This window comes from Camponotus floridanus, unplaced genomic scaffold, assembly GCF_003227725.1.
Source record: "Camponotus floridanus strain SB8 unplaced genomic scaffold, Cflo_v7.5 scaffold41, whole genome shotgun sequence".
Taxonomy (NCBI): Eukaryota; Metazoa; Arthropoda; class Insecta; order Hymenoptera; family Formicidae; genus Camponotus; species Camponotus floridanus.
In genome coordinates, this window is record NW_020229559.1 from 615,362 (window position 1) to 633,424 (window position 18,063).

General features: G+C 36.5%; 1 protein-coding gene across 4 annotated transcripts in view; it reads right to left on the bottom strand.

Annotated features, from left to right (window-relative positions):
- LOC105258828 (probable nuclear hormone receptor HR38) overlaps positions 1–11,431 on the bottom strand; it is a 59,280-nt gene extending 47,849 nt beyond the window's left edge. For 2 of the 4 annotated variants that reach the window (XM_011270355.3, XM_025411632.1), the window contains exon 1: positions 10,878–11,431. In XM_011270355.3, the coding sequence (XP_011268657.1) occupies positions 10,878–10,980 (103 nt within the window). In that variant the 5' untranslated portion in view covers positions 10,981–11,431. Of the gene's footprint in view, positions 1–9,723 lie in introns of all 4 variants that reach the window. The other 2 variants (XM_025411631.1, XM_025411630.1) reach the window with 1 other exon arrangement.
- Positions 11,432–18,063: the final 6,632 nt, after the last annotated feature.

Below are 18,063 nucleotides of genomic sequence, written 5' to 3' on the forward strand. Positions count from 1 at the left end.
TATGACAACTATGTGATAACTACGGAGAGATTCTATAAAAGTTGAAATATTGACTTTTATTAATATTGATTTTTATTATTTCTGTGCTTGTTTCCAAAATCATCTCCGAAATTGTGTTTAAATATTCAGTTTCTTTTTTTATATATTTATTATCATCTTCCCGATTTATTTGGCTTTAATTTGATAATCTCTTTGAAAAGATTTTTATACGTTAACAGATTCTTATTATATGTTAAATAAGGATGCAACTAATTCTGAATGCAATTAATTAAATATATTGTTCTTTTTGAATGATTATAATATTCGATAAATGTATCTCACATATATAAGAAAATCTTAATTTTCCAGACTCAAAATATCTGATGTTCAAAAAAATTATAAAAAAAAGTTTAATCAAATTCTTGTTAAGAAGATATATTTCAAATTGACACAAGAGTTCATAAATGAGAGCAGTGATATTGGAGAGATGTTTCATGTATATTATATTATATCCTGTGATAAGTGAAATAGTTAACTATATTTTAGTATCCTTGATTAATCGCTGTCATCATTTTATATTTTGAAAAGATTGTAATCGAAAAATTATTTATTTCTGCACGATTCAATTTTCGAATAGATCGATAAGAACTCCTGTAACTTGTACACGTAGTTAAAAAATAATGATACAAATTTCAAACTTAGCTTATCGTAAGATAGTCATTATACCACAAACATATTGTATAATTCGAGATTGTAACACGTGATAACAAAAGTATTATTATACTACTCGTTAATCATAATATCGCGTATATGACATTTCAAATCATGATAACATGATTCCAGGATTCGTTTGAAAAGAGAACATATGTTAACTATAATAACACATAACGTCACATCTCCAACAGTCGTATACGTAAGAAGCTTATGGTAATTTGGGCATATACCACGCGGCAAAAATGTGTAACACCGCGAGCTGTATGACGCACGTGCCTGCTTCACCTGAAATAGACTTCGCTACGGAATCGCGTTCTACTTGAGTTTCGAGCAAAACGGCACAGTTTTCTTCACAAGCGGATCAGTTCTATGCCGTGAGATCTTATCCCTACGACTTGCCTTGTTCATGTTTGCATAAAAATCAAAGAAGGGCTAAAATTAACGTAAAGTCTAAATAAGAATAATCCAAAAAGTCGATAATAAACTATGCAAATTAAGCCGCCCAAAATGTAGATTATATGAGACTCAATGTATTACATATATATATTAGAATTTTTATGTTTTTCTTTTCTTTACGTGCAGACTGCGACGTCGATTATATCGTGTGGCGTTAACATGACATGACGATAGGGCGAGTAATCGATTGCTTTGTACTTCCTGGCGGTTTCTTCACGAGAGTCACGAGACCGAAATCATGCCCCTTCGTGCAACACGTACGCATCATATTCGAGGGAAATCTCATCATATCGCGATAACAATGCGTTAAATATTTAACGAAGGTTTCGTGGTATAGCATTTATGCAATATAAATCACGCCAGCTTGTGTCTGATTTTTGCACGCTTCTTTTCTGTCCACCCTAAAGTTCATTTTTCGGTCGCGTGTCTCCTTTCTAAAGGAAAAGTAATGAATGAATCGATCAACATTATAATTAAATATCACGTCTTCTATCATTATATTTCCAATAATTGCTTTTGTATAAATTATATACATTATATACTCTTTTTCTTGTTTAATCAAGTATAAATAGATTTATAAGTGTTTTTTTGGCGAAATTGAAGCGTTAGATGATTGATATTTGATTATGTCATTTAATATTCATTGCCCAAAATAAAAAGAATTTATAACGTATCGATTTATATCTTGTAAACTAACAAATAAAATATTTATTTTCAGGAAAAAAAGAGAGAGAGAGAGAGTCCATGTATGTGTGACATTATATGTATTAATAAATCAAATTAATGCAATTTGTTACGTTATTGATATTAGATATATCAAAGTCAATCCATTAATATTGTGTCACTGTAAGTTTTTCTAAGTGTGAAACATATTTTTAAAAATATTTTTAAAAATATTTATTTTATTAATATTTCTAATTTCTCAAATCTAAAATTAAAATGTGTAAACATTCATTTAATACATCTCACATATAAAATATAATGTATAGTATGTATAAAATACACATATGAATAAATATTAAAATAAAATAATTTTATAAATTTTTCCAAATCTCTTCGGTCTCCTATTTATAAAACGAAACGGCTCTTTTATCGCGAATTATCATTGAAATATTTTACTATTCAGATAATAATTTCATTTTACACAACATCGCACACCACATTAAATCTCTATAAAATAAAAGCTTTGAGATAGTAATATTTCTGTGCTGATTTCTACCAAAAATTGGCAGTCTGCCGTGTGTACATGTGCGCGTACGTGCGTTTACATGTGTGTTTACATGTGTGTGTACATGTGTTATCCATTATTATCTTTCCATCATCTCTCTCAGTTACACAAAGATACGTTTTATCTCGCAAAAGCACGGTGTGAATTCCGGCGTGAGTGTGATTTACAATCCGGCGGCTATCATCAGCGATAGGCTAATCGATCGGCGAGCAAATCGAACGCCTTATCAGTGTCAGCTTCGCGATGCGCAGCGAACGATGCGATGATTCAGCGACGAATGGATCAGCCGGCGATTCTCTTACGCGATGCGATGATCGAGACGCGAAACGTCGGTTTATGCCGCGCGCGTGGTTCCACGCTATAGCACATCGGAAACGTGAAAAGAGCGGCACGTGATGCGTCAGCCGCTTCGGTCTCTTTTGTAGCCCGGCCAAGCAGCCGCGGATCGCCTGCCTCGCGCGTATATATTTAGTTTGCCCAGCAAAACAATGCAATTGGCCTCTAGGAAGCGCTGTTTAAACTCTCCATTGCTCCATCAAGGACCTTTTTTTAACCCCTCACTTTGACTACGCCAGATCATGCATATGCAAGCGCTACTTTTTGGCAAGTTGTGCATAAAGCACTGGTATAATTTGTCTATTTATCATTTGGAAAATGAAATGAATAAGTAAGGTCCTTTTATTGCAGTTTGCAAAATTATGTAATATTTTCGTTTTCAATAATAAAATGTTGTAATGAGATATAAAAGATAGATCAGAAGAAAATACAGTGAATGAATAAATTCTTCTAGGAATGATATAACTTTGACGTTTAAGTAATAAAGAAGCTTCTTCACGCGGACGCTGTTTTTTTATACGCCAATACAGGTTTTTGTCAGCAGAGCTGCCGATTAATTGCGTTATGTATGATTGAACTCCCTTAAATGTTAAAAATATCCAATAACCCCCCGGCACGATAAAATTCCTTTATAACTAATCTCATGCAAATTGTAAATAAAATAACTCACTTTAAAAGACATAAAAATTGCATAAATTAATAATTAATTCTTGCTCCTAATAATTTTTTATCGTTCAAAAACACTGGAAACTTTTATCACTTCGCTCGATATTTTTATCATTACTTTGACGCTATCGAAAAATTATAAAAGTAGAAAGATCGATTAATAATAGCAAAAAAGAGCAGAGTAAAAAAAAGAGAGATCGAGTAATAATAAACGGCAGTATATATTCAAGCAATCTTTGCACGCTTTGTGAAAACTTTTCGGGACAGCGTGTATACGCATATTAATTAATGTTGAATGGATCGCTCGGAAAATCGTTGGACGTGCGATTCGCGCGCAGCGGAATGTTGCTCGGCGCGAAAATAGAGGCACAAGCGTAGAAAAGAAATAGAACGATGCGCGCGCCGATTGGCGGCGCGGCACGACAGAGAATATATAATGTAAGAATTTTTACACACGGGAGAGAATATTTTCCGATATATATATCACTTTAAGCTACCCCTTGTGTGCTGCTCAGTGGCTGCGTGAACGAGCTCTACGTTATAACGGATGCGCGCGTTACGGCCGCAAGAAGGCACGTCGTATCTTGCTTACGGCACACGCGTACAAAATGCACAAACACGTGTAACGTCTACGATATACGTACGACAAATACATACCGCTCTGCTCTGTTTATGGAGCTCTGGCCTTGGCGAGTCAAGGGACGCGGGATTTGTCGCGTACAAACCCCGCTCGCCATCCCTCCCCCTCCCCTAAATGTCGACACAACCCCCGAGAACAACTCATTCCCGGACACGCGCGCGGCGCTCCCTTTGATCGCGATCAAAGCCTTCGATCGACTTCGGATAAATCTCTCTCTGAGAAGCCGATTAAATCTGACCATGTACTCGAGAAAGTTCGACTTGGGTGCATAAGGAACGCGAGGAATTTTTATGCGATAGCCGAGATTCGAAAATAATGGAGAGAAGATGGGACGACTCGCTTTTTACGGTTATCGTTACGAGCGAAACGGAAGTAGAATATGTATGACATTTCTGTGGAAACGATGCGTTTTTTAAATCGACAAAATAAAATCCTTTTTTACTATACACATGTGCACATACATACACACATACCATTTATTTTGAAGCGAGATCATTCACCGTGAAACATATCGTGGGTGTTTGTATAAAACCTCCTATGTGACAAAATAATAATTTTTAGTAGGGATAAAAACGAATATTATAATGTTATCGTGCAAAGTATTGTAATTTTTTTGGAGGGAAAACGATTCCGCACGATTTCATTACGCCAACAAATTTTATAAAAATAACATGACAAGTGTGTATCTAATTTTTTTTGCGGATGCGTTTCAATAAAAATGAATATTTTGAGCGTCTCTTTGATATATTTGATATTTCACAAAGTTCATGCGTACGTAAATCTATATAGCTTATAACTTTTCAAAAATCCCCGTAGCTATAAATAAATCGCATTAAATTTATTTACGGAAAAAAAGGCAATATCATATATTTTTTAAAAGATCATTCTTATGTTTTAAGTGAAGCAAAACGTAAAGTAAACATTACATTGCAATATTAAAAAATAGCAATAACATATTTAAGAGTATGTAAATGTAAAGTAAACATTACATTGCAATATTAAAAAATAGTAATAACATATTTAAGAGATATAAAGATACATTATATAAACAAATAAAAATAAACTAAACAAAATATATTTGTAAAAATACTCTGCCTATTTATGATAAAAATGAATACGCAATTTTTGCTTGGCTCTTGGAAAATTAATTATAATCAGCGCAATGTTTAACGTGCTAGTAATTATGACCGATCAAACTCAGACGTCGCGATAAAAATGTTTGCCGACGTCTAAGTTTAGACACATTTAACTACTTGTGAGACATATTTTCCAGATTAATTTTTACCGCAGTAATAATAAAAAATTCCAAAATAAATATGTAACAAAAATATGAAAAATCCGTAATAATGATATAATATTGATTTTACAATCCGCTATTTTACATGCGAGCTCCTAATATTTCCTACAAGCCAGCATAAGCGTTGTAGAAGAAAAAAAAATATATACGTGCCATGTATTAATTTCGCATTTATGACAAAGATATAATCGTTTCGATAAAAATCTCCCGATCCTTTTCTATTCTACAGTCGAATGTCGAACCGACGTTTCTCACAACTATATTTTTTTAAACAGCCCGAGCCTCCCCCCGATTTAAACTCCGAATCCGGAATATCAATGGATTTTCTTGGATGATCGATTCCGGTTCACTTTCGTCTCCAATAAGCTTTTCCTCTTGAGCGCTCTCGCACGTGCGATACATCGATCGCGCATCGTCGGCAGCATCCACCCGGATTATAACGGCATTTAATACGGACAAAGTCGTAAGCGCTGATTTATCATTGTCACGGCCGTTACTCTCTCATGCGAGCACGTTACAATCGGCTCTCTGTCGCAATTCGAGCACGGCAATGCAGCGAAACCGGTGACCGGCCACCTCGCCGCACCTGCGTCCGTTCTCGGTGCAAGTGGTTATATTTGTAGAGTATTCGTATATACGCTCTTCTTTCCCTGCGATCTCGTGCAGGCCAAGTATGTACGCGGAAAAGAAACGACTTGCACTCGGCCGACTGCCAGATCGCTATATTTATCACAACGTGCCGATTACAGCTGTAAAAAGTTCTGTGGGAACGGAAAGCACGGATCCCGTAGTATCTATCAATCACCGGAATCATCAATATACTTCCCCATGAATGTACGCTCATCCTTCGCGAAATAAATCCTTTAAATGTTATGTAAATTTATAACAAAGCTCGTTTTTTTGTATATGAAAGCGTTGGTTATATAACTCGCGCGATATCAATTTATTTATATATTTATCGATTAAACATAATAATTATAGCTGTAATAGAAGTGAGAAAATAACGTGGAGAGACCTCTAGGTGACTTTTAAGTAAACATGTTTGGTTTGGATGTGTGAAATGTAGAAATGATGGCGCGATGAGTTTGATGGGTAAAATTTTAATTTTTAAAATTTGCATCAATAATTTTTTATCAAAAACATATCTCAACAGTACCTCTTTTTAACCTAACAAGGGAAGGTCGCGACTTTTCACCGATTTTGATCTCCTTTGGTGTGGTGAATCTACATCGAAAAAAAGTTGATCCGTGTTCAAGCTTTTCGTCCAATGCACCATGTAAAAAAAATTTTTTTTACATGTTGCATTGGACGAAAAGCTTGAACACGAATCAACTTTTTTACAAAGTTTAGAGAAATTGCCAGGTTCGTTATCAGGCCTAAAAAAAGACACACTTTCAATCGGTGCCGCTAGTCCAGTGGTAGAGCGCAAGAATAGTAATCCCAGGTTCTCAGGACTTTGGGCTGTCATAATCTTTTTATTTTTTTTTATTTATATATATATATATATATATATATATATATATAATTCATATATATGTATATAACATGTTAAATAAATATTCAGCATACTAATAATGTTAGAATACACACTTTTCATTTTTCATAGCTTTACAAAATCGGTTTTTCTACCTGCTGTGAACCGTCGTTAAAGTATCGTTACAGAAAACGTTACGCGGGGGGAAGGGGGGAATTATCTGCGAGAGAAGATGCTATAAAAATCCATTCTCTCATTCACCATCAACTTTCCGTTGATGCATTTTTAAATATGATACAATATGCATGGTACCCATCAAAATTAATATCAGAATGAAAATTTTTTTCAAATGTCAACATTTGAATTGAACGTTCAATGTTTCAAACATTCAATTCAAATGTTGACCTTTGAAAAAAATTTTCATTCTGATATTAATTTTGACGCGTACCATGCATATTGTATCATATTTAAAAATGCATCAGCGGAAAGTTGATGGTGAATGAGAGAATGGATTTTTATAGCATCTTCTCTCGCAGATAATTCCCCCCTTCCCCCCGCGTAACGTTTTCTGTAACGATACTTTAACGGCGGTAACATCCAGCGGTTCACAGCAGGTAGAAAAACCGATTTTGTAATGCTATGAAAAATGAAAAGTGTGACAGCCCAAAGTCCTGAGAACCTGGGATCCCGGGATTACTATTCTTGCGCTCTGCCACTGGACTAGCAGCACCGATTGAAAGTGTGTCTTTTTTAGGCCTGATAACGAACCTGGCAATTTCTCTAAACTTCGGGAAAAAGTTGATTCGTTAAAAAATTTTTTTTACATGGTGCATTGGACGAAAAGCTTGAACACGGATCAACTTTTTTTCGATGTAGATTCACCATACCAAAGGAGATCAAAATTGGTGAAGAGTCAACCGCGACCTCACCTTGTAAGAAATCTCAGGTATGTGCTAAGATGATTAAAATTAGTTATTTCGGTCTTAGTTAAAATTAATTAAAATTGATCATCTTAAAATATTTCTTGGAATATTAAAAAAAATAAATTATTTTTATGTTAATGATTTTTATTCTTATTTGTAATGATACTAAATAACTTCAAAACAATTTTTAATGTTTTTTATCTTTTTGACATTATTATCATAAATAAGAGTACAAAGTTATTAACATAAAAATAATGTTTATTATTTTATCAACATTTTAGGAACTTGTAGAAAACATAAACTTTAAAAATCTAACAGCTGAGAGATATTGAAAAAACGTAATGAGTCGCAGCAAAAGAAAAAGCAAAAGAAAAAAAAGAAAGAGAGAGCAAAAAGAAATAAGAGAATAGGGAGAGTTTGACGTCATAATTTTCATGTAACCGATCGATGCATTCAGGTGAATTGTAATTTAATTGGCAGACGGAAAATAATCGCGGCAAAGTGGATCACCGCGATTGTCTAAGCGAAATAATAATAACGATATTCTCGTCCGTCGTCTACATCACGGCTATGACGTAAGCAGATATCGGGCACAAACGGTGACGAACGTTTGGAAATATTGGACGACCGCGAGGTAGTGATAACCCAAATCGTCCTATAATAGCGCTCAATTATTTATCTACCGTTGTTCGATTCACCGCAAGTGGCACAGAGAGAACAGATCATAATTATCAGCAATAAAATATTGCCGGAGCAAGGTTCGTTTTTAAATAAATGTCGAATACTTCTAACAAAAAATTAATGTTGGAATATATTATATGAATCTCGAGTGAAATATATAGATGAGCAAGCTTATATGATACATCTCTCTCATCGCCCTGAAAAATAGGATTATTAAAATAAAATCCAAGCGATTAATATTAATAAAAAAAAACAATCATAAAAAATTTGTCTAACATGAATGATAGATGATGATTATTTTTTAAAGAGAATGCGCGCAATATATTATTACAGATCAGAATTACGTTCATTTTGATAAATATTCAATCTGTAACCGAAAATTAAATAAAGTATAAGATTGTGCGACCTAAATACTGAACTTAGTAAATTTTAATGATTTAGTATTATATGTGCATGTGTAATAATATATATATTTTTGTATATGTGATGAAATACTTTAAATCGTATCATATTTAATGTATGTAACAATGTAAATTAAAGTTGAGAAAATTAATCAATAGTTTTTCTATTGTAATTTAATCCGCACACATTTTATAGTAATAAATTTATTATATTAAAAATGTTAATGACGTTATAAACGTATCATTATTTTTCAAATTTAACTTAATAAATGTTTCATAATTTGTTTGCATGTGTTAGAAAAGATTGTTAAACTCTTTAACCCAATTTCTGTCGAGCAAGTTTATGATTCTAAAAGTAAATCGATTTTTTTTATAAAAATAAAATCTCAAGTTAAAATTTGATATTTTATACAAATCGACGATATGAAGATAAATTTTAAAATTCATGAAATATTTTGATATTCGTAATGTGATTTTCCGGCTTTTCGCGGATTCGCAACTTTAATAATGCCTTGTAGCTTATCATGATATATATATATTATTATTTGTACAAACGAGACTATTTCATTTAAAATCTCCTATTAATAACTTCCAATATTTTTTGATTATTAATTATTATCAAATAAATTCTCAATCGAGTCAATATAGAACATAAAATCGATATTCAAACAGAATCTATAATATAGAGCATGAAATATCGATATTGGAGAAAATGCTAAAGTTATTTGTATGTGTATTAATAAAATCAATAACAATTATTAGCAGAAATTGCAATCTCATCGACAATCGCGATTTAGCAGCCTTAGCGCAGCCAACCACCACCGTCATCACCACCATCACCGTCATCACCATCACCATAACCACCATTAGCAGTGAGCAGCTTATGGATAATCCGCTCGCGATCTCGCGTTCCGTTTATCTGACTTACACTTGTTCCAATGATCGTGACGTTGCGCCGCGTGATGCTCGAGATTCCGATGATGGTCGTGATTGTTGTTGGTGTCCGCGGCGATGGTGACCTGATGGTACGGCGTGGTCAGATGGATCGGTGCCGCCGCCGATCGCTCCGATTGTTGTTGCTCGACGCCCAGATGCCGGGCGACGGCGATGGCGCCGCGATGCTGCTGATGCTGATGATGATGATGATGATGATGATGATGGTGATGCGCCGCGACGCCGACGGCGGCGGCGGTCGCTTCCGCGTTGCCGGTGCTGTCCTCGACGGTGGTAAGCATCGCGTTTCGTTCAATCGCGATCACGACTGCTCATCGGGTGACCGCCGATCGCGATTGCCGTGGCATCCCGCGCGATCGGAAATGCGTGAAACGAGATTTCGAGAATGTCGCGCGATCTATAGATCCGCGCGAATCTCTCGAGACGGTGCGAGTAAAGCCTCGAGCGGGGATTCAGGTGGAAATCAATGCACTGGACTGCGAATTGCTCGCTCCGATCGGCGTGGACATCGAGGATCTAGATTTATTTAGATCCTAGACGAAGGATCTGACATTTGACGCCGAATACGTATTCGAAAAGTCCGTTCGATCCTTGAGATCGTGCAAAAATGAGATCGAAATGTTTCGCACAGCCCACACGCCGACCGGTTGTCAAATCGTGTCACGCTCGAGAAAATGCAAAAAGCTGGCATTCAGTATCGGTACATCCCTTTAATGAAGCATGCGCGCCGCGCCGTCTGGCGGGTGGACGGCAGGAGGGAAGGAGAGAGGGTGAAGTAGAAACGGTGATAAATGGTCAGACTCACGACGAAACACGGTCGAAAATCCTTATGCGAATGCCACGAATGGATCGAACGCGTGCTTTCTCGACTGTGTCATCGTTGATACCGACTCTAAAAAAAATGTACAAAAAGAAGGAAAGAAACACACACAGGAAGAAAGAAGAGCGGAGGGAGAAAAAGAAATAAAAGGCGAAGAAAGAGGACCCCCTGCCGTCGAATCGGTGGAGAACGCGGCCGCTCCGCGATTCTCGCACATACACAACACACAAGAGCAGAGCGACAGTCTCCTCCCGCGCAACAAACGGAATGAACAAACGTGAGACCAGCGCACGTGATGTATCACCGACCTGCGTGCGTCGTCGTAGGGCAAGGAAAGTCCTTCCTGATGATGTTGTCGGAGGTCAGCACCCCACCGAGGAGCCCGAACACTTCCGCTCTGGGCACTCGCATGCAGAATCCAGATACCTCTTCGCCGCTTATTGCGTCCTCGTGGCGGATGACATCCTTGCTCTTCCTGTCGAAACTGATCCTCGAACGCCGCTGTCTCGTCCTGCTCGAAGAAGGCCGGTAACAGCCGCGATTACCATTCAGCACTGACAGCCGATTGACGGATCGTCACTCCGGAGCCACCGACCGCGACGATCAACACGCGGGGAGACGCGACGAGAGATCGCACAGGTGTCCCGTGTCGCGAGGCTACGAACGTCTACGAGCCACCCCCGAGCGTGCAATTTGCCTCGCGATCTCTCAACGGCGCGGAAGTGAATCGGCTCGGTGCTCGGCGTCGATCGGTGCCGAGCGAACGGAGAGGGAAAGATCGAATGAGAGACAGGTGAAAGAGCTTGCGAGAGAGTGTGGAACCTTCAGTTACCCTGGAGAGCGGTACACTCGCACGGGTGGCCGGCCGCCGCGTAACTGAGTCCGGAACGCGCGCGTTCCTCCGCTATATTAAAACCGTACCGTGTGTAGCGGCGGCGACGGTGGCTGCGACCGCGGTGCGGAGAGGTGCGAAGAGCGGAAGGCACCGCGGCGACGGGAGGCGAACGGCGCTAACGATGACGTCATCTCGGACGTCATAACCCGGGACGCGCACACGGCAGCGACTAACGGCGGATCGATGGACCGGACCCGAGTGTGAGCGCACCTATTGGCCCACGCGGCCGATGATGCCGTTACGGTGACGTCAACCCACCGCTCGCCCGACCGTACCCCTTTCGCCCCTTCCCACCTCCCTCATCGTCTCTTCTTTCTCCTTTTCCGCCCCCGCACACCCTCCGACACTCGCTGTTTCAACCCCACGCAAACCTCGAGGCAACGACGGCACGCGAATGATATCGCCGCATCTCTCGAAATTGAAGAGGGAGGGAAAACGAGCGAGGGAGGAGGACAGAGAGAGGGAAGAAGAGACACGGACTCTAAATTCGTTTCTTTTGCTTCCGCGTTTTTTTTTGACGTTTGCAGATAGTCACGATTTTTGTAAACGTCACGTAATTATGTTACACGATTACGATGTTACTTCTTTTGCAGGCTGTGTTTGTTAGACTTTATGTGCTATAATTGAATGCAGCGTGTGCGAATGTGATACGATTATAACGTTACGATGTTACATAAAATCTTTTTGATATATTACGATGTTACATTAAAACCGCTTTTTCATGAAAGAAATTTTTGTCCCTTCCCTCGCTCGTTCTCTTTCAGATGTCTATGTGAATTTTTTCATTGTAATACTTGCTGTGATTATATAAGAATAATAAAAAAATATATTCTTTAATCATCTTATGTACTTTCTGAAATACTGAATAAAAATAATATATATCTATATGCATATAATAATATATTAAATAAGAAATAAAATGAAAAATAAATAATAAATAAAAATATATTATATATTATATATTTTTATTTATTTATTGAAAAAATAGAAATATTTTTTAATTTTCTAGAATGAAATAAAGTGCTTGCATAGATCTCTTTAGGGAGGAATTTCTTTCCATTGAAACTACATCTTATATTAGGATTTATTTATTTAACTGTGTCATGGGATATAAGAAATCCCTCAGACTTCAATTCAGTTTGCTAATAAAATTAATAAGCTGGATATTAAATCTATAATTAAACGTGAAATTGATACCCACTTTGGTAGTCATAAAAAAATAATCAAGAAATGAGAATTATTCAATTGGATGACGATTATGTAATACGTGCCAAGTGTTAACAGGCCCATTATCATTTGTTTTATCCATTGTCGTATATAATACCACGATCAATATGAGCAAAAAAGAACTTATATCGTTTATAGCCGGTTTTGTAATATCAATGAGAAGAGATAGCCACTACCAATATATGCAGCGATGCAACGGAATGCGGTGGCGCGCGCAGACCTGCTGTCATTATTAATCTAAACCTAGGAATGCGCAATCCATCTGACCTCGTAATGTAATCAGACGCGATAGCTGACAGTTATCGTATAAGAAAGTGATGGTAATTCACTATTTTGTCTGCAACGATCTAAGAGCTTATTGGTAATTATCGTAAATCTAGGAAAATCCTAATGGCAAATAATTCCCTTTACAAGCATGATGTTCATCTTCGTGTAATGATGCAACGAATCAGGGGGATTATATTTTTCTTAGAAACTTTTAAAGCTTACGTAATAAGAAAATTAAGTTACTGAACAAATGGATTTATTTTTGTTATAATTTTTTCTTTTTTCCTTATAAAATTTTGAAAAGATCTGATAAAAATACGTCAAATTAATATTTTTATAAAATATCGAATACACTCTTTACGTGACAAAAATTGTATCCCCAAAAATCGAATTATTTTTGTTAACAGTTGTCCCATTTTAAAATATAAATCCATCATAAATATCGAGCAAACACAATTAAATATTTCTAAGGCATCACAATAAGGCTATCACAATGGGAATTCTCATGACATCTGGATACTCGTCTCATTGTTCCAAATCCTTTCGAGAATCCACTCGCGCAGACTCGACCATTCGGAACAGGCGTTTTAATACGTCATTAATTCATCTGCGGCGTCACTCCAGGATAAAATGATGACGCCATCGTTTTCTCCCACTACGACCAACTATGACGTCGTCCACGTCACTCTTATTGCTTCTGCGCGTAGACGAGCTACGACAAGGAAGGGTTGTTACCGAGAAAGGGAAATAGAAAGAGACGGGATGAACGAGAGAAAGAGAGAGAGCCGCTTTTCCAACGTCGATTTCTACCACCGCCATACGACCTCCATTCATGCATCATCCGATGCACCCCGCGCGTCCATCCAGTTCCTTCGCACCCCCCCGCGCCACCAACATCTCTCTTCCACCCCTTTTGCACGCGGTACACGCGTGGCAAAGCGGAGGCGTCAGCACGAGTCGATGTCGCCCCTGTTTAATCAGCCATAAGACAGCACTTCGACACGTGACGAAACACTGAAAACTCGTGGCCGGCTTCTGTGATATCGTCGACGTGCCATCACCTGTATGAAGCGATCGCTGATCCGGAAGAACGACGACCGAAGGGTAAGGTCGACTTCGATCCGATCGCGATAGGGTAGAATCGGCGACGCGCTCCGTTCGGAGAACGCTTGTCTCTAAATCCGAGCGCATTAAAGCGCATTAAATCGAAGCGAGCCTTAAAGCTGCCCGTCTTAGAGCGCGTCTTGTCCAAGAACAGCTGTTCCACTGTCATCTTAATAAATATTTATTAAGCAATCTTTTGCTACATAAAAGTTTAATTATATTTCTTCATTTTTAATTTCTTACGTCCTGAGAATTAACAATTAAATTCAATGTTGCAAATTTGTCCAAGCATAAAATCCAAGCATAGAATCTCTACATGTATAATAGCAAACAGAGATGCATAGAGATAAATGTATTATATCCTTAACGCGATATTGTGAAAGCGCAATCGACAATACGAAGCAAGGAACAACACACTATAACAAGAATCAACTGACATTCACGATAGTATAACGAGCACAATTATCGCAATTGATTGTGTCGTGAGATGCACATAAATATTAGTAGTAAGATAAAGGCGGATAAAGACATTCGCCATCGGCAGAATCGCGTTGATTTTGACAAGTCAGTGTTCGACGATGAACGACACGCGTATCCTCGAGCTAAAAGCACGTAGATAATATATTCTTTTCACAATCGGCTTCCTATCGGCAAATAGACGTATACGATAATACGAACATGCTTGAGTAACTTGAACTTTGACAATCGCCGTTGTCGACAAATCGCAATTCAATATCCTGGAATTTATAATTGAAATTATTCGCTCTTTACTAATGTTATTCGCTCTATGAATCGCTTGTTACAATTGCGACATTCATTATGCCAGTAGGTCTTTCTGATATTAATGACAAAGCGTGCAGAACGTGCAATATTCTGGCGCCACCTTGATTAATTAGCAAGATTGAGTAATTAACAATCGCACCGGAGAAAGAGACAGAGAGGTAATGGCTTCGAAATAAATTATCGAGGTTTCGTGTTGCACCTGAGATAATCAATTTTTCAAGATTACCGTTAAGATATAAAGATTAATAATATGTTTTTGCACTACTATCATTTATTATTGTTTCGTCACAAATTGATCTTATTTGCTAAATAAAAGAAATGGAGAGCATAAAATATTTCGAAATTCGGAAGGTAAAGAGGTACTTATTCCATATCTAAAAGACAAAAATAGCTAGAGCCAAAATTAATACATGATACATCGCGTTTCATATAAATTATTTAATATTTATAAATATCGAAAAAATATCCAATCATTGTATAATCATTGTATAACGACAGAAGCAAATAATGAACTTTAAATCTATTCATTATTATAAGATTTAGTTTTTATTTCCAATGTAAATTATGATATGACTATTAATGAAAATAAATTTTCAAATGTAAATTATGATATGATTTATTAATGAAAATCTGCAGGATAGTAAATATGTGCAGTAGAAAGTATTTTTATTTAAAAATGAAATTTAGTTACAGCCTGTTACTCAAATGTCAAATAAAACTTCGTCATAATTTTATAACTTCGTTATAATACATTATCATTAGATTACATTACATTGTATGATATCTCTCTCTCTCTCTCTCTCTCTCTCTCTCTCTCTCTCTCTCTCTTTTTCCCCAATATAAAATTTTTCCCATTATAAATTTTGCATTTAAGTAAAAAGAATATTATATAATCAATGATAATTATTATTTTATGAGATAAAAGTTAGTTAAAATTAATGTAAAAATAACAGATTTTTTTATTTGACTTTATTCTTGAAGATTAATATGTAAAATCCTACCTCTCTTACAATGTTAAAGAACTCTATATCTATAGATATCTCGGCATTAAAATGTTATTTTTTTATATATTGACCTCTAGTTAGTTAAAAAAATAGAGACATTCTGCAGATTTATATTTATACAAGTAATGTCACTCAAAAATGAATTACTGAGCTGCATAGGTTAAAGCGAGAACAATGACTTTAAAAAGTGTATTCAAAGATCTAAAAAAAATGTCGTGTATTAAAGATCTAATTTTTTATATGACATACTTATTTGTTCGCATTTATCAATCGGTGGAAATTGAAAAATATCGATAATATCTTTCAGATCGATCGAGGATGGCCGCTCTTTGGAAGCTGTCATTCAATTCACGCGACGAACTGGACGGATCTTCTTCGGCGGATAATTTGTTTTTATTACTCGGGCTGGGTGTGAACTGTTTAATGATTTTTTAATAAACTTCCGGGCACTCTTTGTGCCCCGTCCTGAAGATCGTTGTACCGTGTACGCACTGGAACCAACACGGCGCATAATCTTTTATTACACTGTGTGATGACCTTTCCTTCGTGAGCTAGTAAAATGCGCTCTATCAGTATATATAAAAGGACGAGCACGACGATGCCAGTGAACCTCCTCTGCCCGCGTACTACCCTCGTATTCGCGCTCCCTCTCTCTCTTTTTCTCTCTTTCTTTCGCAATGTAGAATTATTTTTTACGGCATTTATAGAACGTGACTCGCGCATTGGTTCGTATAGAGCGTAGCGTGCGATTAATGAATATAAATCAGCCGGCGTGTTTAAGAGGCATCCACTCTTGGATGCGTGACCGACGATGGGGGAAAAAAATTTTTCGCGAAAAACTGTATGCTGGAATTTTTCTCGGCCATTATCCGATCGGACTGGTTTCCGGTTTCCTATCGACGTAGTGCATTCATCGACAGTGATGTTGAAATGCGCGACAGATCGCGTTATTTCGAGTGTAACGTGATACAGATCAAAAACGAAACTGTTCCCCATTTTCGCAACAATAAATGCGAATCGATAGATTATAACAGACTTTAAGCTTAATAGAAATTTAATAGAAATTTCTACCATTCATAACGATATACGGGTCTCTCAGAATTATTTAAACACCTGTATGCCTGTTCAAATAAGTGGATTTCTAATTCAATTTGTTTGAACGCGTATAGACATTTAAATAATTCTGTGAGATCCGTGTGTAATCCGTGATTGATAGAAATTTCTGATATAAAAAAGTAAATTTATGGTATATGTAATATTGAAAAATAATTAGATCGAAGATATTATTTAAATTAAAATTATGGTAAGTATATTTCACAATAACATATATTTTAATATTGAGTAATATATTCTAATTATGAAATTCGATTAATAATGTCGATAATCGTTAAATATAATAATTATAAAAAATAAGCTTATATTTAATATCTTATTACTTGTTGCAATAATAAATCGCAAATCAAGAAATACACACGATTTCGATAATATAATATATGAAGCGTCTCGTTCTCACTCGACTTCGTTGAGCGATTGAAGGTCACTGTGTATACACATTAACGCGTCATACATGAGCAAAATACGAACATCGAATTTTCAATCATTTTCAGATTAAAAATTCACAGTGATACATACGAATCAAAATCGAGTAATTCAAATAACAAATAATCATAATACATCAATTGTTTATAAATAATTAATTTGAAATATAAAAAATAAATTATATTACCTGTATAAATTTATTTTATACTGTATTAAATGTTTCAGGAAACAGTTCTTAATAGTCATATAGTATTCGGTGTTTGTTTCTACAATGTATTCTGTAATTATTCATGAAGGATAATCACAATTGGAGAGACGATATAATGACAACGATGGATCGTCTCGTACTGCTGGCTACCTCGAGTCACAAATGATAACAAGACGAGTGGGCATAAACAGTACATTAACGCGTATAAACATAAGCGTATGTAAACATTAGCAGCGCGTGCGTCTTATTGTCATTTACACGACGCGAGGCGGGATAGTAGGTAGTGTCAGCAGTACGAGGCAGTTTATTGCGTTGTCATTGTATTAAAATTCAATCATTCTTTACGAATAATTAGAGAATAATTATTAGATTGTGAGAATAATTATTTCACGTGATTAATCATGTCGAACGAATGCTATTCATTAGTTGTTTCAGTGTTTATTTACTTGAAATAAAGAATTTAAAGC